The sequence below is a fragment of the Heterocephalus glaber genome, unplaced genomic scaffold, assembly GCF_053883595.1.
Source record: "Heterocephalus glaber isolate CG9 unplaced genomic scaffold, H.glaber_assembly_v1.0 deba00001429, whole genome shotgun sequence".
NCBI lineage: Eukaryota > Metazoa > Chordata > Mammalia > Rodentia > Bathyergidae > Heterocephalus > Heterocephalus glaber.
In genome coordinates this window covers 5466771-5494388 of record NW_028258294.1, presented here as the reverse complement: position 1 = coordinate 5494388, position 27618 = coordinate 5466771, and the positions used below count along the sequence as shown (strand labels likewise).

The 27618-nt window shown below is 35.9% G+C and overlaps 1 protein-coding gene across 1 annotated transcript in view; it reads left to right on the top strand.

Moving 5' to 3' along the window:
* Nucleotides 1–18275, top strand: part of Ctsc (cathepsin C) — a 32718-nt gene extending 14443 nt beyond the window's left edge. The window contains exons 3-7 of the mRNA XM_004868209.4: nucleotides 3159–3322; nucleotides 6352–6507; nucleotides 10040–10155; nucleotides 15672–15803; nucleotides 17235–18275. Of these exons, the coding sequence (XP_004868266.1) occupies nucleotides 3159–3322; nucleotides 6352–6507; nucleotides 10040–10155; nucleotides 15672–15803; nucleotides 17235–17737 (1071 nt within the window). The 3' untranslated portion in view covers nucleotides 17738–18275. The remainder of the gene's footprint in view (nucleotides 1–3158; nucleotides 3323–6351; nucleotides 6508–10039; nucleotides 10156–15671; nucleotides 15804–17234) is intronic.
* Nucleotides 18276–27618: the final 9343 nt, after the last annotated feature.

The following is a 27618-nucleotide window of genomic DNA, read 5'->3' as shown; positions in this document are numbered from 1 at the left end:
AGTAGGCTGTTGTGAAAATTAAATGAGTTCAAATGCATAAAATATAAACTGTAAGATAGAGACTATTATTATCAACTCTATTTAATACATGAGGAAATTGAAAGTACAGAGGGCACAGTGTCTTGCTCAGGATCATGAAGCCAGTAAGTAGCAGAGTTGGATTCTGTCTTGGAAGTCCAAGCTTGAGACAGTGTGCTTTTACTCCTCTCCTATATTGATAAACATGGCAAGAAGGATCAGAAGACTGAAAACCAGACAGTGCAATATGGACATTGCACAATGGGAAAAGGACCATGAAGGCTCCTAGATGAAAAGTATGGGCAGCCCTTACAGGATGTGACTCATGAGTCAGTTAATATTCTGGAACATTTTTTAGAGGATGCCATAGATGAAGCAATGACCTTCATAATCTGGGAACCTTATATGAATCTTCTCTCTAACTTCCCAGAGCCACCTTTTTTTCATTAGAAAAGTAATGCTTGTTATCCCAAAATAGTTTTGTGAAGCTTAAATAATACAGGTAGAACCTCCTAAGGTTTTAACCCTTTGCTGCATAATTCCTGGGTTTCTCCTGATGTCTTAATAATTACCTCTCTAGCTTTTTTTTTTTTTTTCCCTTGAGAAGACTACTTTATATGAAGAAGCAGTGCATGATATTGGGAATGATGGTTGATTATAAATCTAGTTTAGTCACTTTCTTAGGTCTCTTTTTTGTCTCTTGAAAATACATTGATATTTTATCTTCTCTTGAACCTCTGAGATTTATTAATAACCTGTAAAATGTTTACAAAGTGTGAAGTTTTTCCTACCATAACACAAAAGCAGCCATATATATTATACAAAGAAATGGGCATGCTGTTTTCCAATAAACCTGTATCTACAGAAACAGGTAGCTCTCTCTAGCCTCAGTTTGCTCACACCTTTCCTGTAGAACTCATTAAGCATTCAGAGTGCTACATAATATTCCTTTGTGTTAGTAAAACTTACTTATATTTGAATATTTTGACTCTTTTGTTTATTTTTTGTTTTTAACATTTCTGTTATACTGAAATGAGTGTCTTCCACAGCATTGTGTTTGTGTCTGTGTGTGTGTGTGGGGGGGTGATTTCTAAGGTAAATCTCAAGAAATCATAAAACACTATGAGACTACTTTCTAAAACAACAGAGGTGCCAAGGATCACTGGTCTACCCCTACCTGGGGTACTGGCTACTACAGAGAAGGGAATTTGATTAAGAATTGATGCCAAAGAGAAGCACATAATTGAATTTTAAAGGGTTTAGTTTGCTTCATATGAAATCATCAATATTGGACTGTTTCTGATCTACAAAAATAAATTTTTATGTAGCATAATATGGATGTTCTTCAACTTGGGTTAAATCCTGATAAACTCATTGAAAATTGAAACTAATCATGTCAAAAATGCATTTAAGGGCTGGGAATTTAGCTCAGTGGTTCCACCGCCTGCCTCGCAAGCTAAGGACCCGAGTTCGATCTCCGGTACCAAAAAAAAAAATGCATTTAATACACCTAATCTACCATCATAGCTTAGGAGCACAGAGTATTGGATCTAGTGATCTATGGCTGACTGAAAGCTGCCACTCACTGCCCTAATTCCTCTACACCAGGGGTTGGCAAACTACGGGCCAGGTTTTGTGTATGAAGTGTTAATTAGCACATGGCCCACCTCATTCATTTATGTGTTCCCTGCACACTTTTTACACCACAGTGGTATCAGCATTGAATAGCTGTGACAGAAGCCTATTCTACAAGCCTAAAATGTTTATGTTTGACTATTACAAAAAGAAGTTTACCAACCTCTGCAAACAAGTAATACAATATCCATTAGATTACATTAGGAAGCTGCAAACTGTAGCCCCTGGAGCCAAAACCAATCTGCTTATTTTTATAAAAAGAAGTTTCTTTGAAACATCACTGATCTCTGTGAATTTGTTGATGTGTTATGTTTGACTACTCTTGTACTGTAGTGGTAGAGATGAGCAGATGTAATACCCCTTAATGACTGGCAGAGCCTAGTGTTTATTGACTGACTGTTTAGGGAATGTTTATGAATCTCCGTTTTGCCATGGAATCTCAGTGTTTATACCTTTGAGGGTAGTTTTTCTAGTTTGCTTGTTTTGTAGGTGAATGAACTCAAGCTAAATAAATATCTTGCCCAAAGTTCTACAAATAGTTTGTTCCATTAAATTAATTCAGAAACTGAAATTGCCTATGTCAAAGTCTCTCCAAGAAGTGTAGCATTACATTTTTTTTTCTGCCTTCCTTGCTCTATGGTCTCATTTGGAAGGAAGCAATGTTATTACACAAGATTAATTAGGCTCTGGAGATAAAGCATCTGAGTTCAAATCCTGGATCTATCATTTTATAGTTATTTCTCAATGTTAACACTGAATATGACAAAGGACCATCTTAGTAGAGAGAGTACTGTAGTTAATAATCAACTTACCTGAGCCCTCTACTCATAATCAGCATTCTTAATAAATCAATACATTGACAGAAAAATAAAGGATTTTATCTACTTCTATAGAAAAAAAAATTGCTATTCATTCTGCAGTTTCTTGATGTGAATCTTTTCTGCCTGGAAAAACATGGATAAATGGACTGAGGATAGGTCCTGCCTTTGGCAGCAGTTACTCTTTCTGTCTGAGCTGAACCTCCATTCATTTGGTTCCTTCGTAAAAAGAGCTTGTTGGAGGCCCGGATTTAGCTCAGTGGTTCTGCCTCCTACCTCTCAAGCAGAAGGTCCTGAGTTCTAGCCCCCGTATCAAAAAAAAAAAAAAAAGAGCTTGTTGTTTTTTTTTCCCCCTCATAGGTTTATTGTGAAGATTAAATGAAGTAACTTTTGTAAAATGGCTTACATATAGTGAAAGCTCTAAAACTGAGTTCCTTTCCTTTCTTTTCATTCCTGGAATTATTTTGCTGCCTAGTTTTTGTTTGGTAAGCAGCAGTGCTAAGTAAGGAAAAGTTTGTTTCTGTTTGTTTCCTAGAATAATTCTTAGAATGTGACCTCTGGAGTGAAATTCCTCCTTTGGGTGGCAAGTGATAAAAAGGCTCTTCCACACTTACACAAGAGCCAGAGAAATGGGCCTGAGGGCTACACATAGATTTCATTTGACCTTTCCTTTTCTCCTTTTTACAGTATGAAACCAAGGGCAGCAAGGTAATCAGTTACTGCCAGGAGACAATGACTGGGTGGGTACATGATGTACTGGGCCGGAACTGGGCTTGTTTCGTTGGAAAGAAGGTGGAAAGTCCTGAAAATGTGAATGTGAACACAGCATACCTTGAAAGTCACCTGGAAAAGTGAGTTGTCTCAAGTAAAACATACATTTAATTTTGTTTTATAGTATGTATGAGCACATGTGCATGCTCATTTTATAAAATTTTTATCTTGGTTACATTGAATTCATTTTGCTTAGAAACATAAACCATGTAATATAAAACTTTACTCCAAAAATATGTTGACTGATGTTAATCGACAGAAAAAGTAATTTTTTTTACAACAATCCAAAAGTAATGAACCATTGATGGCTTTAAAAGAAAGTTCATAGAAAGAACCACAGGATTGTAAATTAGGAGTGAAGAAGATCATTTCATTGGTTATCATACAATAATATGTTGCATTATACATGTAGATACATATGCTTATGTTGCAATACATGTAAATGATACAAACTGAATACATTTTAAACAAGCCCATAAGTAACTGAAATCAAAGTCTTTTGGATTTATGCCCCTAAAGTACTATAGACTGGGTGGTCTAAGCATGAGAAAGTTATTTTCTCACAGTTTGAAGACTAGAAGTCCAAGACTAAGGAGTCACCAGGTTTGGCTTCTTCTGAGGCCTCCCTCCTTAGCTGGCAGGTGGCCAAGATGGCAGCTTCCCCCTCACTGTGCCCTCCCCTGGTTTTCCCTGGGGTCATTTAAGGACACCAACATACCTACTGAATGAGGCCTTACCCTAATAAGCCCATTTTACTTTAATTACCTCTTTAAAGGCCCTATCTCAAAACACAGTCACATGCTGAGGCCCTGAAAGTTAAATTTAAGGTCTCTTTCAGTTCTTAATGATCTATCACCCTATAGCAGGATACATTTAAAAAAAAAATCTCCTTGGATATTAAACACAAAAAATAATAGTGTTTAAGACCTCTGATGGCATCCTATCACTATTGTAATGCACACATCAGCATATGAGGCTGTACTAGATGTTATTGGAGGGTGATGTATCCACCAACCCCCTAGAAAGAGGGATGGCAGGGCTAAAGAAGGAAAGACAATAGAGACTGGGGTAATATCATAGTACATGGGCAGCCAGGAGTTCAGGGCCTCAGAGTGGGCAAAGACCAAGACACTCCCAAGCTAGTCATTATTTATTGGGTACAGCAATAATTGGAGGGAGCATCAGGTGGCTTGGGGGCGAGAGTAGTCCTTTGTTGATGAGGATCTTAGTTGATGAGGGCTGTAAGGAGAGCATTCTTACAATAGAAGCTGGGATAGAGATAGCAGGCTAATAATGAGTTTGTCCTTTCCCCATATGAAACCTTTCTCTTTTTTATTAGTACTCAGTTCTCCAAGAAGCAGGATGTCTTCAGCTGATTTACTCTTGCCCTTCAGTGTCACAGTATCACGGGACCATTGAGGCCTCAATTTGTGACCCGAGGCAAAACAGAGTTATGTTTGCCCATGCCTTAGCCGGTTTGCGGGCAAGGTGACATGGGGCCTTAGACAGCTATAGTCATACTTTAATTATGAAATGATTTTTTCCTCCAAAATTATGTAGAATGGCTCTCAACAAAATGTTATTAAGCAATGCAGGTGGAGCTAATTGTGCTTCTTAAATGTTTATAGTTAGTAAAAAAATGACTCTGCACTGGAAAATGTTCCAGAAATATTTCACTTTAAATTTAAAATTTACTCTTATACCTAAAGAAACAACTGTAGCTTGTTTTTGTTATTGTGTTAGTATTGTCAAAAGAAATACAGCACAGGCAATCTTACAATCTGTTTAATAAAGGTACCACTCTGGTTTCATATTTGCAACAATTGGGAAAGAACTTTGATTACAACATTAAAAAATTATCAATGTGGTTGCACATTTTTCTTATTTTCAGTGCTCTCTTTTTCCTTGACTATATTAAAATATTTTCTCTACAAACATGTGACTTAAAGAGAAGTTCACAGTATACCTAAAATGTTACTCAGTTTAGAGATGTCTTGCTTTGTAGAATTGAATGCTCATGGAAGTCTTGGATAGTGAGTCACACTCAAACCATAGAATGTTTTTAAATAGGAATAATACAGTGGATTCTATAATTTCTAGTGCCTGACACATAGTTTTCATAAATGTTTGAGGTAAGTGAACAGTCAGTTCTTTTTTCCTTTGTAAATATGTTTTCTGAATCAGATTTGTATTTTACACCTGTATCTAAGCATTTGGTGTGAGATAAAACAATGCTTCTTAAATTTTAATATTACTGTGAATCACCTTAAGAACTTAATAAAATACAGATTCTGATTTAGGTAGTCTGGGTTGGGTAGAATCTGCATTTCTTAAGAGCTTCCAGATACTGCTGATATTAGTTCATTTTGAATAACAAAATAAAACACACATACAGTGTTTCTTGAATCATGTAATTATAATACTTGCATGCTACATTAAGTCCCTAGGTTACGAATATTCAAGTTGTGAACTCTTACAAGTATACTGTATAAGACTCACTTTGTCAGATTACAAATGAATCTGACTTAACAAACTCATTTGTAATTCAGGGACTTAACTGTATGTATAAACTGCTTACAGTTTCTCTTGTCTTCCCCTTTTTTCTTATTATGTTAATTATGAAGATATATTGTAGAAACTATAGAGAATGGGGGGAAAAGGGTGTTCTTATGCCACTACCCAGAAAGAACCATGGTTGGCATTTTAAGAATGTATTTATAATATGGATATAAATATATATAAAGTATATAAAATTCATTTTATATAAATTTTATTAGTTAACTTATTAAAAATGTTGCATGAACTCTTCATATCACTGAATAATTTTGTAGATAATTTTATTGAATAAACTATACAGTAAAAGAAGTATCCCTTTTTATTTGATAAGTTCCTTATTCTAAAAGATTTGTTTAGGTTATTTACAATCTATCACTAGTATAAAAGTATTTCATTAAATATCATTATACATACATCTTAGTTAATTTGAACTTTCAAAGGAGACATGATTTTAGGCTATTGATACATGTTGCCAATTTGCCTTCCAGGAAGTCTATTCCAATTTTCACTTAGACACAAGAGTGTAGCTAAAGATGTATCACTGTCTTGGCAGATATTCTAATAGGCTCTACAAATATGATCACAAATTTGTGAAGGCTATCAATGCTGTCCAGAAGTCTTGGACTGCAACTACATACAAGGAATATGAGACTCTTACCTTGAGAGAAATGGCTAGGAGACGTGGTGGACACAATCAGATAATCCCAAGGTAAGAAAATACATCTGTTTCTCACTAGTAAAAATGTTGGTGTTGAATCCCGTCCTCCCAGGTAAACTCAGTTCGACTGACCTGGATTGCCCACCACTTTATTGGACCATAAACATTTTATATTTTTGACCTTCTCTCCCATTCGTACTATTCCTAGTCCTATTTCCAAGTCCTGTTCTTGGATATTTTTTTTTCATAGTGTCTATTGTGTTCATTACTCCCTTTCCACTTTCTACAATCTGGCTTAAGCCTTGCCATCGCTCTTCTCTACTGTGGATTGACATCCTGACTCCTATTTCTCTGTTTCTGTCTTTGGTCTCTTCTGCTCCCTGTCTTCATTTTTAGCCATTCTATAAAATAGTGACAGTTTGATCTTACTGTACTCAGTAAGACTGAGTCTTACTAAGTCTTACTGTAACAGTAAGACTGTTAATGCACATTGACTGATAAATAAATTTATCTAGGCATTTAAAGTCACCAAAATATGACTATAACTATATTCACTGCCTTGACCTGCTTTCAAACAATAACACATAAGTTATGAAAACTTCCTTTGCATTTTACCTCATTCATCTACCCCTTTCCATTAAATATGCCTCACCTTGCCCACATTAACTGTCAAATTTGATACCTGTAGATATCTGAAAATCTGAGTGCTGTAAGGCCCGGCAACAAAACAAAACAAATGCAAAACTCCTTGTTTCTAATTATACCTCCAATCCTCTCAGGCATAGGTGGTATCTCCCATCTTTAGCTCACATGCCCTGTTATGTGTTTCTTTTCTTCTTTTGGGAAATTATGTCATAATAGTTTGAATTTGTCTAACCAGAAATTTTTATAAATTTAAAAATTGTTTTTCAAAACGACTAGGTCTAGCAAAGGGTTTGTGCAAGTCCCTTAACATTTAAGTGGCCAAGGATAGTCTTGTAATACCATAACTTGTTTCAGGAAATTTGAAAATATGAGTAAAGGAAAAGGAACTGAATCATAGGGAGCAAATAGGAGTCAATAAATTATGTAAGTAGTTTATTTTACCTTTGTATATTGAAATATTCTTCAGTTCTCAGATAATTCACTAATAAGTGCAAGAGTTCATGGTTCAAATGGTTATTATTGAAACAGACTACTGATTGATTACTCACATAACTAAGATGCATCAGTAACCTTTACATCTGCAGAAACTGTATGGAATGATATCTTATCCAATTAAGAGCATCTTCACAAATTTCTTCCCTTTTCACAAAAGAATCTTCTATGGTATTTCTCAAAGCACACTCTAAGGAATATCTACTCCATGAGATTCTCTAGTTATTGAAATTTGAGAAAGGGAGATTATCATAGCCCCTTCTTGGATTCACTGAGTGGAGTCCTAATGTGTCTGTTTGAAGCAGGCATTTGAGACCTATTTAACAACAAGAATCTAAAGGAGCCTCTAAAAAGGTGAGTACGGTGTATGGTGTATGTTATTAGCATTTGAGTCTAGGAGACTGGCCTCTACCTGAAAGAGTTGAACCTTAGACACAACAACTTTGCCATGTGTCACGTTTCTGAGTAATTCTGTTCCTAGTTAGGCTCAGCCACCTTTGTTTTGGTTGAAAGATTAGCTTCGTGAAGGGCTGCTTTTTTTACAAAAGTTCCACAGAAAGTTTAAAATAAGAAGATGGAATCAAGTGATGATGGAGATATTTATATTTCAGTCTGGATGCCAGATTTTCAGTAGCATTTGTGTATATACACTAGTTCTATTGTAAAATCCAGGGGTGCAAGGGAAACTCGCAAAGATTCTTTTTGTTTAAATTTTTACTTTTTTGATCTGAGGTTTAGGGGGTCTCTGAATCTGCTCAAATTATAAACAAGAAGTTTATTGTTTATGAGCACCTTGCTGAGTCCAGAATTTTCACCAAATTCCTGAAGAATTTAGAAACAAATTATAAAGAGCCAGTAATGTCTAGTATCCTTAAAATATTTTAATTCTCACTTCAGGATCCCCCAAACTCCTCTTTCTTCTCTTTATTTTCACCCCAATAAGCCTTCCTTCTCATGGTAGGATTTTGTCTTGTTTTGTTTGGGTTTTTTGATATGTTTATTTTTGGTAGCAACATTTGTTACAGTACTTTTAGTATGCTTTGTGTATGCTAAGATTGTCTTCCATATGGACAAAGACTGCCTCATGTTCATCTCTGTATCATATGTCCTCAAACAAATGTCCTTAGCTTAGGAAATATTTTAGTGAATAATTGATATTTCTTTACAAAATAATATAAAGTCTATTCCATACAATTGTAAAGGTTATGCTACTCTTCAGTTAATTTCGGGTTTATTTTTTTGTCTTTGTTTCATCTCACTTACATTGTGTCATAGTTTCAACATATGTCATCTCTGTTAGAGAGAGGGTGTCACTGGGGAATAGGTGCAGAGGACCTGAAGTAGTTCACAAGAAATCTTTGCCATTGAGTAAACTGGAACCGAGTAAAAACCAGTTGAGTAACTCCTGAAAAGTTAAAATTGTGTAGTATGACAATACCAAGTAAAGTAAGACATTCAAATAGTTTAGAGTAACAAAAATGAATAAATTTTACCACAGTATAAAAATAGTACCCTAACATGAATTGAAAGAGGAAAAAGAGAGAAGGAGGGAGGGAGAAAGAGTTTTCTTCGGGAGCAAGTTGATTGAGGCTGCTTTGTGAGCAGTTTTTAAAATTAGAAGTTGCAGAAAAGCTCTTTGAGAGTGCAAAGTGGGGACAACAGGAATTTTAGATCAGAGAAGCAGCAGCACAGAGATGCAACGCTGCTGGCATTTGGCTGACTTGGAAACCCCAAGAAGTCCAGAGCTAGACTGCTGCATGTTTGCTCGTGTTCGTTCATGTTTATGAGTATGTGCACAAAGTCTAAACACAGAGATAGTTGTAGAATAATTTTTGCATTTCCAGAAATAATGTTTTTTATTCATTAGCCTAGGGAACTCTCCTTTGTGTGTCTTGCTTTCACCTGTATCTTACAATATGCAGTTCTATAATGATGGAACAATTTTAGCTGTTGTTTGTGGAGCTAGCCTGCCTACCTTATACTTTGACCTTTGTTTTTCTTTGCCAGTTTCACTTTTGTAACCAACTCACTGTCTCCTGAGTCAAACCTTTAAGTGCTGCGTTATCTCTCTACTCCTTTAAATGCCATTTTCAACTCTTCATATCTTCTTTCTTGCTCAAAATCTGTCAAGAGTAAATATGAAAGTGCAGTTATTCAGGCATATGGAAGATTGCATGAATGATACACAAAATCAGTGTCACTTTACAAGGGAAAATGACAGGATAATGAAAAAAATGGTTAATGAAAACTTCCCCACCGAGTGGTGCAATTGATACATTGTGTAATAGACACATTATAGTGTTTGTGGAACAAGGGTGTTTAGTGCTTTGTAGGCCTGAATATAAATGCTAAGTAGACTGATGTTGAAATCATGGAATTAGATGATAGAAAATCATCCTCAGAGGAAAGACTGCATGTTGATGTCAAATGTATGTTTCCATCCTAGGCCCAAACCTGCACCCCTGAGTGCTGAAATACAGCAAAAGATTTTACAGTTGCCAAAATCTTGGGACTGGAGAGATGTTCATGGTATGAATTTTGTTAGCCCTGTTCGAAACCAAGGTAAATAATATAAAGTCTGAGTTTTCACTAATTTATTCTTAACAATTTATTCAATATCTGTTATGTAACAGTCTGTAGGTTGGTTTTTGGGGATACAGAAATTGAATAGACATGATCCATTTTAGTAAAGACATGGAAAATATGTGCCTTATGAATTTTCATTCCTTCCTCTTCTATCCATGACAGACTTGAGTAGTATCAGCATTTATTCAATATCCTTCTCAATATATGATTCAGGCATCTAGCAGCAACCAGACTGATAAGGAAGTCATACTCATTTGCCCTACTAGTAGAAGAGCCTGCTTTGGAAACAAAGAATTATATACAATTAAAAGTAGCCTTTTTTCTGCAATTAGTTTGCTAGAATCCTTTTTGCCATCTATTCTCCCATTCCCCCCATCATTTGGTCTTTGTTATATGAGCCCAGAAAATACATGTTTAAATTTTTATCCTTGATTTTTTTGAGCTTTATAGAAACATTTTTAATTCACTGTATATCAGACTATGTACCTAGTGGTATTAACCCAGTTCCTGCGTCATGGACTGAAAGCAGAGCTCAGGATTGACAAATAATTGAATTTTATCAGTTATTTTCAGAAATTTGTTATAGTATGACTTCAACTTCCTTTACTTTCACTTGTTAGAAAATTATCTTAGTTTCAGTCAACAATTATAATCATTTGTGTGATTCTGAAGTGTCATCTCAAACAAATTTTAGATTTTGGATTTCTGACGTTTTAATTAGTGATACTCAGTTAGTAAAAGTCTGTGCACATATTTCAAAACCCGAAAACTCTAAAATCTGAATAATGCCTGGTCCTAAGCATTTGGGGTAAGGAATACTCAACCTGTACTCAGATTTATTTCTTTATTCAATTTGAAGAGAATAGTTCACATGCCTGATGTGTTTCTATAACAATATAGTTGTATAGCATTTGCTGTATGGAAACTAGTGTGTTTTGGAAGGATTATAAATTTGTAATACCAAAACATCAATTATTTTTCCTCTTTCCTAAGAAGGTGCTTTTATCAACTTCTCCAACTAATGAGCTTTCATCGCCTGTTCTTTTATGTTCCAGTTCTTGTAGATTCTGAGTTCAGAGCCAGCCAGTTCTTGTCCTTCCTCTCACACCAACTGTGTCATCACTTTGCCTTTCTGCCAGTTATTTTAGGACTCATCAGCTCTAGAGAAAGTATAGGTCCTGAAATCATTCCCTCTTTCTCTATTTCTTGGAGACAACTTTGGACAGTTGAGATAAGAAATGACAAAAATTTGAATGCGATTGAGAAATGAATAGAAAGTGAAAATAAAGGGTTAATATTAAAAGAAGACTAAACTTCACACCATCAATGAACAAATCCTCTGTGCTTATTTGGGAAGAGTAAGTAAATGACGCATATCATGTCTTAACTTATTTATGAAAGGTCTGGCAGGTTAGTGCTCCATAATGTGACTTATTGGTGATACATTGTTGCTTCTGTTGTTTTTAGAACATACAATATAAATTAGGATATTTTTTATAATGGCAGAGAGTATAAAGACTAATATAATGCAATCATTGTCCTAGAGATTTATAATTTAGCAAGATTTGCAAATAAAACATTAAAGTATAATGTAACAACTCTTTTAATGAAGAATTTTTAAAATTTGGTGAGAGAATAGGACAGGTTAGAAGGAAAAGTTTAAATCCATTCCCTCCTCAAAAGAGATGCTTAATAAATGATATGAACCAATAATTTAGGCGAAGGGAATTAGATTTTCTAAAGCAGAATTCTTTGACCTTGGTTTTCTTGTACCTTAGTAAAAGCTATTATTATGGGCCAGAGATTTAACTCAGTGGTTTCATCACCTGCCTTGCAAGCAAAAGGTCCCAAGTTCAATCCCTGGTACCAAAAAAAAGAAAAAAGCTATTATTGTCTCCAATACTCCCTATTCTTAGAGTGTTATAAATATGATTTGTACAAACAAATGCAATTTTAAAACCGAAAGTTTTGATGGATTAATTGCTTTGAATCAGTCCTTCATTTGTACTGACTGCCTTGTCAGGTACTTGAGGAAACTGTATTTAAAAGGTTCCTCTTTTGACTTCCTTTCTAGATTTTTATACTGTAGACTGGGAAATGATACTTATTTTCTCTTCCTGCTAATTGCACTATTGGAAATTTCCACTAATTTTAAAAATACCAGCATTCTGTACAACCCAGAATTCTGAATTAGCCACAGTTGTGGGAATGCATAACTTCTCTCTAAAGAGTAAATCAAGATGAAAGAAAAAACAATATTGGAAGGACAAATGAGCTTTTACTTTTATGCCTGAAAACAGGTTTAAAAATAAACCTTATTGTTAGATATACTTAGAGGTGTGAGAGGGAATAACAACTAGGAAACTTATGAGATGGGCTTCTTTGTCCTTAGTGATTGTTGTGTCTGTAAAAGAGAAGAGGAGTGGCTCTCATGGGTCACATTAACTAGGAAATGCAACATGTTTTCCTAATGTTTAAAATCCAGTCCATTTAAAATTTGGTGTTAAATGTGGTTTGAGTAGAAAGGAAGAGGTTTTAAATTATCTGCTCCACCTGATCCATCTTAAACACAAAATAAAAAATTTCCATGGTCATGTGACTTGTCCTGAGTCACACAGTGAAATACAAGAGGAGAAAAAGAGAGCATAAATCTATTTATTCTTTATCACATTGTAATCTTCTTAATGGGTAATATTCCTTTCTGTTTTTGGTGAAGTGTTTTTGTTTTTGTTATGCATTTTTGAAACTAGGTCTCATTATGTTCCAGGGTGGCCTTGAACTGGTGATCCCCCTTTCTTTGGCTTCTTGGAGTGCTGGGATCATAGGTGTCTATGCCACCACACCCAGCTGATAATGTTCCTTTTGGAATCTAGCCAAGCATTGCCTTTTTTTTCCTCATATGGGGGTATCGGGGATCAAACACAGGACCTTGTATTTGTAAGGCAGATACGGCACCACTGAGCTAAATCTCCAGCAAGGGCATTGCCTTTTAAAATGAGGCACTAATGACCTTGACAGCTGGCCTTCTGCTTGAAGAGGGTTATCTTCTTTCCTACTCCTGTGATTTCTCTGTTAACAAAGAACACTCTGAACCCTCGAATACACTTATGCCCTATCCCTTCCACAGGTGCTTGATGGTCAGATAATGAGGGCTTAATGATTCACACTGAGAAAGATTATTTCCATGGCTGCTATGGGGTAAGAAAGCAGGATGGCCAAAGGGGAACCCTTTCCAAATTCCCTTGGACTGTAAGCCTGTGTGTTTGTATAAGACTTTGGTTTCTCATGAAAGGAACAATAGCTTTGGCTTTGTTCACCCATCTAGTGCTCTGACAGTCTTTCATTTGTAAGAGAGGTCCTAAATGTAGTATTATCTGGATGGTTTGAAAGAAGTCTTAAGTTTTTTCTATTCATTGACTACATGACAAGGAAAGAAAATCTGAAAGTGCTTTAAAGTCCATACAGACTTATAAACTGAAAAGGACACTAATCCTACATTTGGAGACATAAGGTTCCCAACATCTGCCATCTGTTATTAGCTGTGTGACCTTGGATAGGTCATTGATTCTTTCTGTGCCTCAGTTATACATTATCAAGTGATTAGGTTGCATAGTAAATGAATTCAGGACCCCCTTACAAAAGTTTCTTTTCTAATCATCATGATTGAGATAATCCCTCAGCAACAAAGAGTACATGATATGGATAAGTTTGAGGTTTTTTTAGAGGGAGAATTTTGAAGAACATCAGGAATAATAGCATTTAATATGAAAATAGGACTCTGAGAATAACGTTGACTGTTTTTTTTCAGTTTACTTTATTTCCTGGGTATAAATATGTATCTATTTATTCATCGCTTGACTCCTTTCCACAAACAAGTATTATTTCTTCACTGTGTCAGGCACCAAAATAAATAAAATATATTTCCTCAAGAAAACACATAGTTTACTTTGAGGTAAACAATTTAAGTACTTCAAATAGACCTTAGGATGTTAGTGGCTGAGCGTAGAAAGTCCTGGCTTTCCTTTTTCTCTGAGGGACACAAATCATTATCTGGAGAAGGGAAAAAAAGAATTCCTAGTAATATTTTGAATGCATAATACCTTTGAGTACTTTTCTCTCTGAAGAAAGTAGTTGTCAAATCACTAAATTGAGATTTACTAAAGATACTTTTATGTAGAATGAGTAATTTGAATTATATAATTGACTGTTCATAAGGGAATTCATAAGGGGATATTCATCATTCAAATCATTCATATAATTTGGCAAAACTAATATTAATAAATTTAATAGCATACTATTGGTGTAGAGCTGGATTTACCTTGGATTTAGTACAAGCATCTCTCCATGTAGATGTTGTATCCATTTACAGAAATGAAAGAAGTGAAATAGAGAAGAGGTGAAATAAATAGATATTAAATAATATTAGAATTCTGTGCGCTTTTCTTTCAGAAACTACTAAAAAGTGGAAGTCCCAGTGTTGTTGCCTACATGTTATATTTTCTTATATCTATTTCTTTTAATCACGTATTTTGAAAAAAAGTAAAATAACATTCCTATAAATTATCTCATGACACAATATTTTTTCCCTTTTCTTGAATAACAGCTATATTCCTAGCAGATACTTAAGTAAATTTATTTTGTCCTTCAAATAACACCCCGCTGTTAAATATAGGTAGTCTTTTTTTCTCTCCAACCACTTTTTATGTTCTTCCTGTCACTACCTTATCATTGCCTACCTTATATGCCATATTCATCTGTATGATTTCTCTTTTACCTTTTTCAGGTACTTGTCTTGTGCCTGTCTCCACCACTCAGGTTAAATCTACCATTCCAAAACATACCCACACCTGTACCATTCTTAGGGTTAGTTCTACCCAACATACTTTGAAAAATGCTGCTTGACTTGGTCTGTTCAATTGCTACACTTAGGAAAATATCAAACAGTAGCTTATCAACAATGGAAATTTATTTCTCATATTTCAAGAAGGTAGGAAGTTCAAGATCGGGATGCCAGCAAGTTCTCAGTATCTGGTGATGATCTACCTTCTGGCTCTCATAGACTGCCTTTTGCTGTGACCTCACATAGTGGAAAAGATGAGATATTGCTCTACAGGTTCTTTTAAGGCCACTAATTCCATTCATCCACCCCCTAATACCATAATCTTGGGGTTGGGATTTCAACATGAGTTCTGGGGCACATAAATATTCTACTGCAGTAGAAATATTTAAAAGCTCAGCTCACATGTATCCATGCTCAGCTTCTTTTCAGTCTGATGGCTTAGAATGTTATAGACATAAATCTTTTCATCATCACCAAGAAAACTGTCTAATGCATCTCAGTCATAGTATTTGTTATTGAATCTGCTACTGTATATGGTGATGAACCTTATGAACAACAGTATTCAATATGTGGGGCATTATATCCACTCAGATTTTTGTATGATTTATCAGATATCTCTTAGAATATATCTATATTTCTATTCCATCTCCAGGATATTGTGGAAGCTGCTATTCATTTGCTTCTATGGGTATGTTAGAAGCAAGAATCCGAATATTAACTAACAACACTCAGACTCCAATCTTGAGTCCTCAGGAGGTTGTGTCTTGTAGCCAGTATGCTCAAGGTAAGTGTTATTTTATTTCAGGCATTATTTTATAAACTATATACCTGTATATAGTTGACCATCAATAGCAAAGGCAAAAGCATACTGCAGTAAAGAGAGCAGGTTTTTTTTTTTTTTTTTTTTTGTACTGGGAATCAAACTCAGGACCTTGGTCTTGCGAGGCAGGCTCGGTGCCACTGAGCCAAATTCCCAGCCCCAAGAGAGCAGTTTTTGTAGTAGAAATCCTGGGTGCATTGCAAATCTGGCCTTTTCACTTGCTGATGGACTGTTTCTCTTGGATCATTTGCGTTGTCCAGCAAAATGTCTATAGTTATACATTAAGTGAGTACTGCCTCTTATATATGTTACCTAACAGTGCTCAAAAGCATAAGAAGAATATTGTCCCTATCCATAAGCAAAGAATGGGCACAAGAAGATTTATAATATTTTGAAGGTGATTCAGCTTGTAAGGATTGGAGTTTTTATTTCAACCATGCCTTCACTTCAAAACCTAGTTCTTACTAAAACCATACTAAAAACAAACAAACCCAACAGCATACTAATACTGGTTTCTTTTTAAAATTCTGTACTTAGGCTTATAGAACAACCATATGTATGTGGGAAACCTACCCATATTTATGTAGCCAATTCAGAGAGAAACGTTGCTATTTCAAAATTTTCCATTGTCAACCCTAGATTTGGCCACCAGAAAGTTTCCTAGCTCTCCAGTGAAACCACTGTTGAATGATTATTTGTCAGTGAGTTTTTCATTATTTCTGAAATACGTATCAAAGACCAGCCATGTATGCCTGCTAAGCACATTGTACTATGTCAAATTGGTTCTTATCCTCATGAAGCTTACAGTGAAGGGAGAGGTATAGGTCTTAGATAACTATAATGCTGAGAAAAATGATTTAAAAAAAAAGTGCAAGGTTATGGATTATATCATAGACCTAGGCTCAGAAGGAAATGTGACTTTTGGCAGGACGTTTCTAGGGAAGATTTACTTGAGGAGGAGCTGAGGTGTGCATATGGCTATTTAGCAGTGATAGTAACCACTAACTTTTGTTTTTTGCATGAAGTAATGAGTTTATACCCTGAGGAAGGCACTATTACTATTCATATTTTATGGATAAGCAAACAGAAGTATAGAGAAGTTAAATTCTTCACACAGCTTTGGATTTGAACCTACACAGGCTTCAGAGCCTCTCCATTTAACCACTATGTCATAGCAAACTTCCAACTTAAGGTGCTAAATAAATATCTGTTAAAGACAGGGTGAGAGGATAAGATGGATGGCAAATAGATGGACATGAAGCAGCATATAATATAAGAACACCTTCCAGAGTTAACAAATAAAAAATAATGGATCAGAGAAGAAAAAAATAGAAAGTGGTACAATTTCTGATGTGCCCTTTTCTAATAATCCATTGCATGTTTATTCATATTCAGGTTGTGAAGGTGGTTTCCCCTACCTCATCGCAGGAAAGTATGCCCAAGATTTTGGGTTTGTGGAAGAATCCTGCTTCCCTTACACAGGCACTGATGCTCCTTGCAAAATGAAAGAGGACTGTATGCGTTACTATACCTCTGAGTACCACTACGTGGGAGGTTTCTATGGGGGCTGCAATGAAGCCCTGATGAAGCTGGAGCTGGTCCAGCATGGACCTATGGCAGTTGCTTTTGAAGTCTGTGATGATTTTATGCACTACCACAAAGGGATCTACCATCACACTGGGCTGAGAGACCCTTTCAACCCCTTTGAGCTGACAAATCACGCTGTTCTGCTCGTGGGCTATGGCACTGATTCAGCCAATGGGATGGATTACTGGATTGTGAAAAACAGCTGGGGTACAAGCTGGGGTGAGAAAGGATACTTTCGGATCCTCAGAGGCACTGATGAGTGTGCAATCGAAAGCATAGCAATGGCAGCCACACCAATTCCTAAATTGTAGGATATGCTTCCCAGTAATTTATGGGGGTCATCATCAGTCATGGAAGGGATTGATTGATTCACAGACTTCAGATGTTTACAAGAGCAATTTCATAAGCTTACAAATAGATTTCTATGAAGTTTTTTGCCTTTAAAATTAAAAATACCCTTGCTTTTTAAATACCTTCTATCCACCGCTGGCCTGATTTTCTCTAAGTGCTCAGTGAAATAAGATTTTTGAGAGTGATATTTAAACTGTCAGATAATAGATTTTGCTAATCATTTGTAATACACACAGATGTTATATTTTTAAAATTTATATGACAAGCTTATTTTTAAAGTTTTTATAAGTGTGCAAGTGATATCTATTACAACATTTCTGTTCATGCTTAAGAGACTTCTTAACATTGACTCTTTCAGTCAGATCCACTTATGTCACCTAAGAAAATATTTCTTAAATATTTGAAAATATGTGTCAAATAATATTTGAATTAAGAATAAAAAAATTTGAATTAAGAATAAAATATTTGAATTAAGAATAAAAAAGCCATTAATCTTTATGAGAATGCCTAGTGAACTCTACAATCATCCCTGGATATTTGTAGGCCAGAGGCCATAGAGGAGGAAAAAAGGAATTTTGATGAAAACTGTGTATTGGTTAAACTGCTTCTTATGGTATATGTCTTATGTATGGAAGTATTGGTTAATGAGCATTCATTGGTGAGCAGTATTGCTTAATGAGTGGAATATTAATGGCTTAGATTTGGATAGCTCTTTGGGATCTCCAAGGATATTTCACAATGATATGAAACCTCTATGCTGAGTAAACATCTGTTAGAAATAGTGTTACAGACAAATTAAGTAGTCACTGCTCTAAAATGTAAGCAGAAGTCTATTGGATCTCAAAAGGACCAAAAGGATCATATAATCTAACTTCCTCTTTGTGCAAATAAAGAAACTACAGCTTAGAAAAAGGACAAGTGCCACGTCGTAGGTCACGTGGCTGGTAAGTGATGGTATACGTGGTAGAATCATGATTCAACCTAAATCTTCCAAATGCAGGTGTCCTAAGGTGCCTTAGAGCACTTCTCACCTGAGCATCTGTAATCACAAGGGATACTGGCTGCATGCTTGGGAATTTCACCTTGACATTTTATAGCTCTTCGTTCAGTCTCAAACCTCATATATATTTTTGTGGTACACTTTCGCTATCCTTGAAGTGACACTCCAAGACTATGCACTGTGTTCAAAATATGGCTTCTTGGGCTTCCTGGCATCCACCACGTGCCTTTGAACTTTCACCACATGCTGACAAAAGGGCAGACACTGCGATGAGAGTTGCAGCAATGGCTCTCTTTGAAAGTGCTTCAGCAAGGTATATTTTCTTTGTTGCTGTTTGAATGTAATTTTAGTTCATGTGTGTGTGTAGAGGGTGTGGGTGGGTGGGCGTCTAACCTTGTTGCTATATGAAAGTGTAAATAGACTTCAGAAATCAAGCATGGTATTTTTTATTAAAATTTATAATACTACCTATCATCTTCACAAATAAGATTTAGATGTAAGCATGAGGTTATCTTCTAGTTAACTAGTTGAACAGCAGTCAGCAATCAGAGCAACTCATTTAAATGCAGAGCACTTGTATTTTGCATGATTTTATGAGTGTGCTGGCTATGCTCTAAAAGAAAATTATCATTGACATTAGTCATTAAATGCTTTACAAAATTTTGGAAAGCTAAATATAGGTGTAAATCTAACTGGCTATGGGGACCAGTTCTTACAAGCATGATTAGTTGAGAACAAGCAATGATTGGAAGATGCTCTAAATTTTCAGAAATTATGAAAAGGAACTGCCCAGAGCAAGAATTCAAGTTACAGGGCCAGGGTTAATGTGCAGGAGACAGCTTTTCCTATAAAGCACATCACTTATTTCTTTCCAGTGTGCATTCAAGAGAGTTCTTCAGTGGATGGTTCCATAAATCATATAATTAGACTGTTAATCTATACAAAAGCAAGTTTCATTATCTAAAATTTGTTTATAGAATTTGTATAAAATGGTGCTGATTGAAATATAATCAGAATGTTGATAAATTGAGCTCTGGAAAAGATAGGATGAGACCTGTGACTCATCTCCTTAAAGACATTCTCAGAAAATCTACAGGAAAGCATGCATAGACAGCATGACAGGGCACAAAGGAGAAAAGTAAAGTTTCACTCTGGACCCATAGTGCCTGGATAAGCTTCTGGCTCTGAAGCTTGCCCTGAAATCCTAGACACTTTCCTTAATCTGCCTGTGCTTCGGTTTCTGCCTCTGTATGATGGTATCTGTTTATTAGATAGTGGCATTATCTCATAGATAACTATTACTATGAATTCTCTATCTCTATGCTCTTGTTGTTGCAAGGAAGGAATTTTTATTTTTTAAATGACATTACTTGCTAGTTAATGTCAGGCCTTTCTCATTCAAAGTAGGGAACCTACAGTAGATTTAGGTTCTTCAGTTTCCCTGGCCATCCAGACTTGTTCAACTCTATCTGACTTCCAACCACTAATCTTAGGAACTGAATGGAATTAGTAAAGGATATAAATACCTATTTCACAGAGTTCTCAGAAGATCAAATGCTTTCACATATACAGAGTATGTACAACAGTGGTTGGCTTGGGGTGGGAGCATATAAATATTAATTACTACTCAAGTTACTTTCCCTGGATTTAAATGGTGAGATAATATTTTGTTATGGGAGAGCACTTAAGATTAATTCTACCCTACTACAAGAGGACTCACAAGATTTTTTTTAAGACTCCACAGAGGAGACTTAACACAAGAAAAAAGCACAGAAAGAAACATTTACATACTCTAAATTAGACTATTTTGATTTGGTGGATTCTGTTGCTAACTATGATGATGTTATCAGGTAGCTCCTAAAAGTGGCTTGCTTTACAGGGTTTGAGTTGCTCACCTCTCCTTCTGGAGTTAGATTCCAGGTTCTGCTTGTCTCCAATAAAGAAGTGAACAAAACAAGCAAAAAGGAGTGGCAAGGTTTATTTGAGAAAATAAAAGTGAGCGAGGGAGAAACTGGCTCTGCAGGGCAAGCTTGGGCTGCATAAAAGCAGAGTAAAAAAGGAGTGAGAAGGAAACTGGCTATGCAGCTTGGGCCAAGTAAAAGAGGAAAAAGCAAGATAAGAGGACACTCTGGAAGATGGAGAGTGCTCTGTTATGAGGAGAGCCATGATAGCAAGCTCTTCTTGGTGTCTGTGTCCTTCTATATTGTCCAAATCTTGAAGAAATCTGCCATATAGGTCTACATATAGGTCCTGAAAGAGTGCTGGGCTCCCACACCTCAGACTGACATCAGGCCTAGACCATCCCACTGAAAACCTGCTCCAGTTCTCAAGACAAGTCCCTGTTTAGGGCTTTGGGGAACTGTTCTGCACATGTGTTGTGGGATCTTGTAATTAACAGGTCACACCTACTTTCCCAGCCAGTTTTGCCACACCCTAATCTATTTTAGGGAGAGAAGATCAAGTTTGAGAGTTGAAAAAACTTTAGTAACAAGCCGCTGGTAGAGAAAAGACACTGCAACATTGAAGTAAAAAAAGTTAAGGTTGGAATAAGATTATAACAATTGACTTTCCTATTCTAACTCTAAATAGCATTAAAATAAGGTAAGTATAAAATAATCACATAACATTAGGGCCTGAAGGTGTTATAGTCAACCTCTGCCTTTAGAATAAAACCAAAGGTAAAATGGCACACCTGAGTTCTAGCTAATAAAGGTAAATCTAGACCTCCATGTGCCCAGAACTTTTTATTGTACTTGCTGTTTCCAATTAAGAAAAAAAATGGAGGAAGAAATGTAAGTGTTGTGACACATATATTCCCTTTATTCTGAAAAATCATTTCTAAAATGTTTTTCAGCTCTCAGAAATTGTATTCTTTTTGTAGGCAAGTGCTCTGGGCTCATTCAATCTATGTGTGGTGGCTTAGAAGCTTCAATAGTTTTCTTTTAAATAAAATGACACTAATATATTTTAACTCTAGTACATGCTTATTTTTGTAAAGTAGAAATTTCCTGACCAAAATTGTAGAGCTGCAGATATATCGGAATCTGCTCTGACAGGAAGTGTGACAACTTGATGGAGTGTATGGGTGACAGGTCAAGTAGCCAAAGGGCCTAATGAAATATTAGCTGTAATATATTGACCTTATTGAATTGCAGTTCTGATTGGAAATGCATATTTGCCTGAAATTGCTTGGGCTGTAAAATAATTGAAACTTCAGCAAACCTGGTTGTGCCATTTGATGCCCTAATGGTAACAGGCAACAAAATTCACAGAAGACAAAGTAGTTCTTAGAAATAAAATGCAACCCATGCTTTTGTCAGTACTTTATTATTCCATTCAGAAGTTTATTTATAAAGATCCATTTTCTACCAATATCTTTTGAAGGTAAACATAAGTAACAAATTTAACCTCTCTTTTTCCAACTTTAAGGCTATGATACTGATGGCAATACTTAGATTTTCAACTTTCTGTCCTAAAAACAATTTGCTTTTTTGAAATTCAGTTTTATAGGTTGATAAATGGAGGAATTGTGATAAATTCAAATTCCTCACATTGAGGAAAAAATAGCAGACCTGTTCTTCAAATGCAAAAGATCTAAAGAGATTGAAATCCTAGCAATCAATTGAAAAGAAATAAGTTGGAGAAATAATCTTCTTCCCCTGAGGAAATGAGGGAAATGCCATGAAGGTAAGGTTGTACATTAAAGTAATCATTCAGGTGATTTTTTTCTATAATATATTTTCTCACCCTTCAAAAGTATTGAATAGTTTCAGTGTAGTTTAAGATAAGTGACAGAAAATGAATGCATTTAGTGTCAGAGTTTTATACCCACCCCATTCATTCTTACGGAGTTTCTGGTGAGCTAAAATAAAAGCCCCATTTTTCCTTAAGATTATTCACATGCCATTGTAAGAAATGGACACTATTCCCAAAAGATAGGCATGATCCTACTTTTTCAGGCTAAATTTTGTTAAGTAAAAATGATGCATCTATGGAAAGAAAGTAAACAATATAGCATTATACCACAAAAATATCACAGACTTTGGAATCAGTCCTGGTTTTGAATCTGTATCCTCCAATGTTTGATATTTTTGGCTTTGTTCAATAATTGAAGAAAGATCTCTAATTGTCTGTCTCTTTGCATATTAATAGGTGATGTTAGTATCTACTTTTAAAGGGTCTTGGCAAGTTCTAAAAAAACAGTGAGTGTTTTTTATATATTACATATCTTGTTTTTTAAAAAAGGTTTAAAGTGTTTTATAAAGATGTAAAGATGCAATATAAAACAAGTTAAAATAAATGAGTAAACTAAATTGAAGGGAAGCCAAGGGAAAAAAAGTAGGATATAACTATGAAATAAAGTCTTTACAGTTTCACACATTACATGATTCATGGAGATCACTCTTCATGAGTAGTTCTCATCTGGAGGCAATTTCGCTCCTGGGAGGCCATTTGGTAGTATTTGAAGATATTTGAAATTGTTACACTTGGGTGTAGGGGGAGGATGATACTATATCTAATTGGTAAAGACCAGGTGTGTATAGCTAAACATTGTGTAAGTGCAGGACAGTCCACCGTGCAAAGAATTGTTTAGCCAAAATATCAATAGTGCTGAAGTTGAAAAGGCTAGGTTAACAATATACTAACTCCCTTTGACCCTTTCCCAGCTCCGAAATAATTGTTATGGATTATGGAGGAGGGAGAAAATTCTGTGGGCTGACTTTATCCTAGAAAATTCCAAAATGAACATGAAACTTTGAGCTGTGCTTTGATGAGTCAAAAATAATAGTAAAATGCACGTGAGGCCAAGAGCATAGGAGAAAGTAGAAGCAAGAGGAAGAGATCCATTCATTTTCAAAATGGCGGACGGAGCCTATTCTGCAGTAGCTCCTACCCATGTGCTCATTTTAAAAAGATATGAAATTTATTAAATACACAACTATAATTTGTAACACAGGGACTCATTTGTGGGCAAGAAATTGCAATAAATCTTCAATAAAAAATAGTGCAATAAATGGGCAGGTATAGGAATCATTGGGAGGGTCATGCATGTAAGAAAATCTTGCCATAAAATATGACCACACCATTTGGTTTATCAAACATTTTATCAAGATAATAAGGAAAATTATAATATATTTATTTTTAAAGAAAAACATTCATTTGAAATATATTCCTGGTGGTCAATGGGCCCTTTTGAAACTGATGAAAACCATAGATCTTTTCCCAAGAAAAATGCCCATCCTCCTACATTTTGTATAAAATTCCAGCAGGATCATCAAAGCTTATAAACCCTGGTGCAGTAAACTGTGTGTACAGGTCATTTTTCTCCCAGTCAGTAGCGATCCCAAAGTGCAGATAGTTTTACTGTTTCCTTTCACTTACAGGCAGGGAGGAACCATTAAAAAGGCTTGGTAGGTGGAATTCAGGGAGCTGTACCGGTTAGATAGTAGGTTTGAGTCATAATCCACTTGAAGTCAGACTCCATTTGGAGATTGAGCTCCCCATTTGTTCCTGAAACCTTCATAGTTCCCTTGGTTCCTGCTTCTTCTTAGTTTCTCTGAAATTGGGATGTAGACTTGCTATCATCGAATCTGGAGACAAGACTGACTAGGAAAACCCCATAGTCCTATGAATGGAGAGAGCCTTCTGCATCTGGTACAGATTTGGATTCCCATCACTGCTGCTACCAGACACAGGAACCAACGGTGAACTCCCTACAGTCTCTTCCCTTGAAATTCCTGCTGCTGCTTTACCTTGACTACCACAGAAGGAGCTTCACCCGGGAACATTTCCAATGGATAGATTATGCTTTATGTTTGCAGCCAACTATCTCTGTCTTGATAGGTTATGATAGTAATAGCTTCCATTTACTAAGATCTTATTTTGCCAGGAGATGTGATAAGCCCTTTACATATAATATCTCATTTAAATCCTTATAAAGATCCTGTTTAAATCATCAAGCTCACACATTTAGTTGGGATTTGAACCCAGACCTCTTTTTTCTAAAACTATACCTCTTAACTATCTATACTTCCCTCCAAATGTCCTTCCTGTGACTTCCCCTAGGGTGTGTTAATTTTTGAGGCCCTAGTCCTTTTTTGATCTTCCTTGTCTTCTTGTAGGAAACTCATATTTGCCCAAATTCCAAGATATAAGAATACATCTTTAGCATCTTAAAATATGGTAAAGAAAAAGATTGGTCAATTTTCTGTTGCTCCAACAGTGTCCAAAACTGGGTAACTTATAAAGAAAAGAGGTTTATTTTGGCTCACAGTTGTGGAGTCTGGGGAGTCTAAAAATGTCACTGATTTCTTCCAGCTTCTGCTGAGGACTCTATCCTGCTTTAATTCATGGTGGAAAGGACAAGGGAAGCAGATGTATATGGAAGAGACAAAAGAGGAGTGGACTTATTTTGTAACCACCTGCTCTTGTGTTAACTAGTCTAGTCACGTGAGAGCAAGAACTCAGTCCTTGGAGGAAGGCATTAATCTGTTCATGATACTCCACCCCTAGGACCCAAACACCTTTCTCTATTCCATACTGACCAACACTGCTGGCACTGAGGACCACACCTTAAGTGAGGACAGAACATATCCAAACCATAGCAGGTGGTCTCTTTGTAGAAGTTAAGTCAGAAAGGAGGCTGTGAGAAAGGAATGATAAGTTTTCTTTTAAGCATGTTGAATTTCAGCTGACCACAGTAAAAGCAGTACTAACTTTTCCTTTCAACAAGAGACTAACCATAATGTAATAGCAGTTCATAGGAAGGATATGGCAAACATAATGTTTAGGCAGATTTGTAACAGTTTCTATAAACTTGAGTGGAAGGTACTTTTACCAGTTCACTCATCCCACAAAGAGAGAGTAGATTATTTTACTTGGATGCAATAACAAAGGAGGCATTAAGGAGCACAGCACTTCTTCTGATTAAATATAAATAAATAAAAGAAGAAAGATGATTGAACCCCTCTCTGCCGTATTTCATGTTCCTCAGGATTTTGGTAGAAAGATGTCAACCCAGAATGGGTTCATAGAACACATATGGGTTCACAGAAAGCTTAAGCTCAGTCTAGGCACTTGATCATTCACTGTTTATTTGAACTACCCACCCATTGGGCTTTTGTAATTTGGGATAATATAAGAATAAAGAGGAAGGAGACCCATCAAGTTTTGCATGGATTTTTATTGAACTAACTTCAGAATTCTTTAGCCTGAAGAGTACTGGCATTAGAAAGCATCCAGAGAACATCTTTTATGGGGAGCCTCTCTGTTTTTGTTTTGGAGCAAGTTTGTGTAATTAATCACAGGATTATTTACAGTTATAAAAAGCTGGAAACAACCTAGAAGTCCAACAAATAGGAAATAGATCATTTTATAGTACACAAGTTTGACAATAACATTAGGAAATATTTATGACATAATATGTGGGGAAAATGCTGTGTTTTGTTATGTAAAGTGCAAATGGACATGTAGGGGCCTTCAAAGCAGCAGGAGGATTATGAATCACTAAACAAGTTATGGTCTCCATTGTTTTTGTTATAAAATGACTGTAGTATGAATAACAGAAAATGTAATGGAAATTTCCATGACCAAAGACCTCATCAAAGAAATAAGCTCACACTTTTTCCACATAAAAGCCACCAACTTTGCACCTATGCAAATATCACTTGTTCCTTCTTTCAACAGCTGACCCCCTTCAAAGAAGATTATTTCACCTTCTCACCTTGTGTTTTCTCCTCAGTCTATTAAAATCTTCCAGGTCATATCTTTGAAATTGTTTACATGAAGGTGAGTGAAATTCACTTTCTTACAGAAAACAATTTCCCAGCTTTATCTCAGCATTTAATATTTCATCATGCCTTAACCTTGAAATTCTTACTTTTCTGATCTCTGAATTATTTCTTCGAAGGTTTTTTTTTGCAGGTTCCCAGTCTTTTATCTATTCATTAAATTGTGTTATTCTTCCAGCTTCTGTACCAGTTTTATTTCCCCTGTTACTACACATTATCTCAGGGAGCTTACTTATGCTTGGTGTACATTATCTGTGTGCTGTTGAGTCACAAATACCTCCATCTCCAGAGCTCTTGGATTAATTATCTGTCATGGCATAACAAATTTCTCCAAAATTTAGTGGCTTAAACCAATACACATCAATATTTTCATTTCTTTGGGTCAGGCACAGTTTTCAATGGATTTTTTGCTTCTCTTCTCTCACAAGGCTATAATCAAAGTGTGAGCATATGGTCTATGCAGTGGTGGCAAAGCTATGGCATGAGCACTGCATCTGAGTGTTTGTTATCATTGAAAGCTTTAAAGGTTCGCCATCCCTGGTCTATAGTCTCATGTAAAAGCTTGGTAGGAAAATCTCCTTCAGAGATGGTAGAAATAATTCAGTTCCTGCAGGCACTTGGATCAAGCCTGTTCTTTGCTGGTTGTTGGCAGAAGGCCCACCCTCAGTGCCTTGACATGTGGGCCATCCCCAACATGACAGTTTGCTACATCAAAGGCTAAGAGCTGTGAAAGCAGAGAGACTGTACTGGAAAAACAAGATTCACAACCTTTTGTGACCTAATCACAGAAGAGACATCTCAATGTTTACATATTCTACTAGTCAGAAGCACATTACTCAAGAAATAAGGTATTGCATAAACTCTAAGTATCAGAAAATGAGGCTCATTGAGGGCCCACATAAGGGCTTCTGTATCAGTCACATAAAGGCTTCTACATTTTCCTGTTGCTGTGACAAAATACCCAACACCCACAATTTAAGAGAGGGAAGTTTATTTTGGCTCACAGTTTCAAAGGATTCAATTCAAAATTAACTGGTTCCTAGGCAGAAAT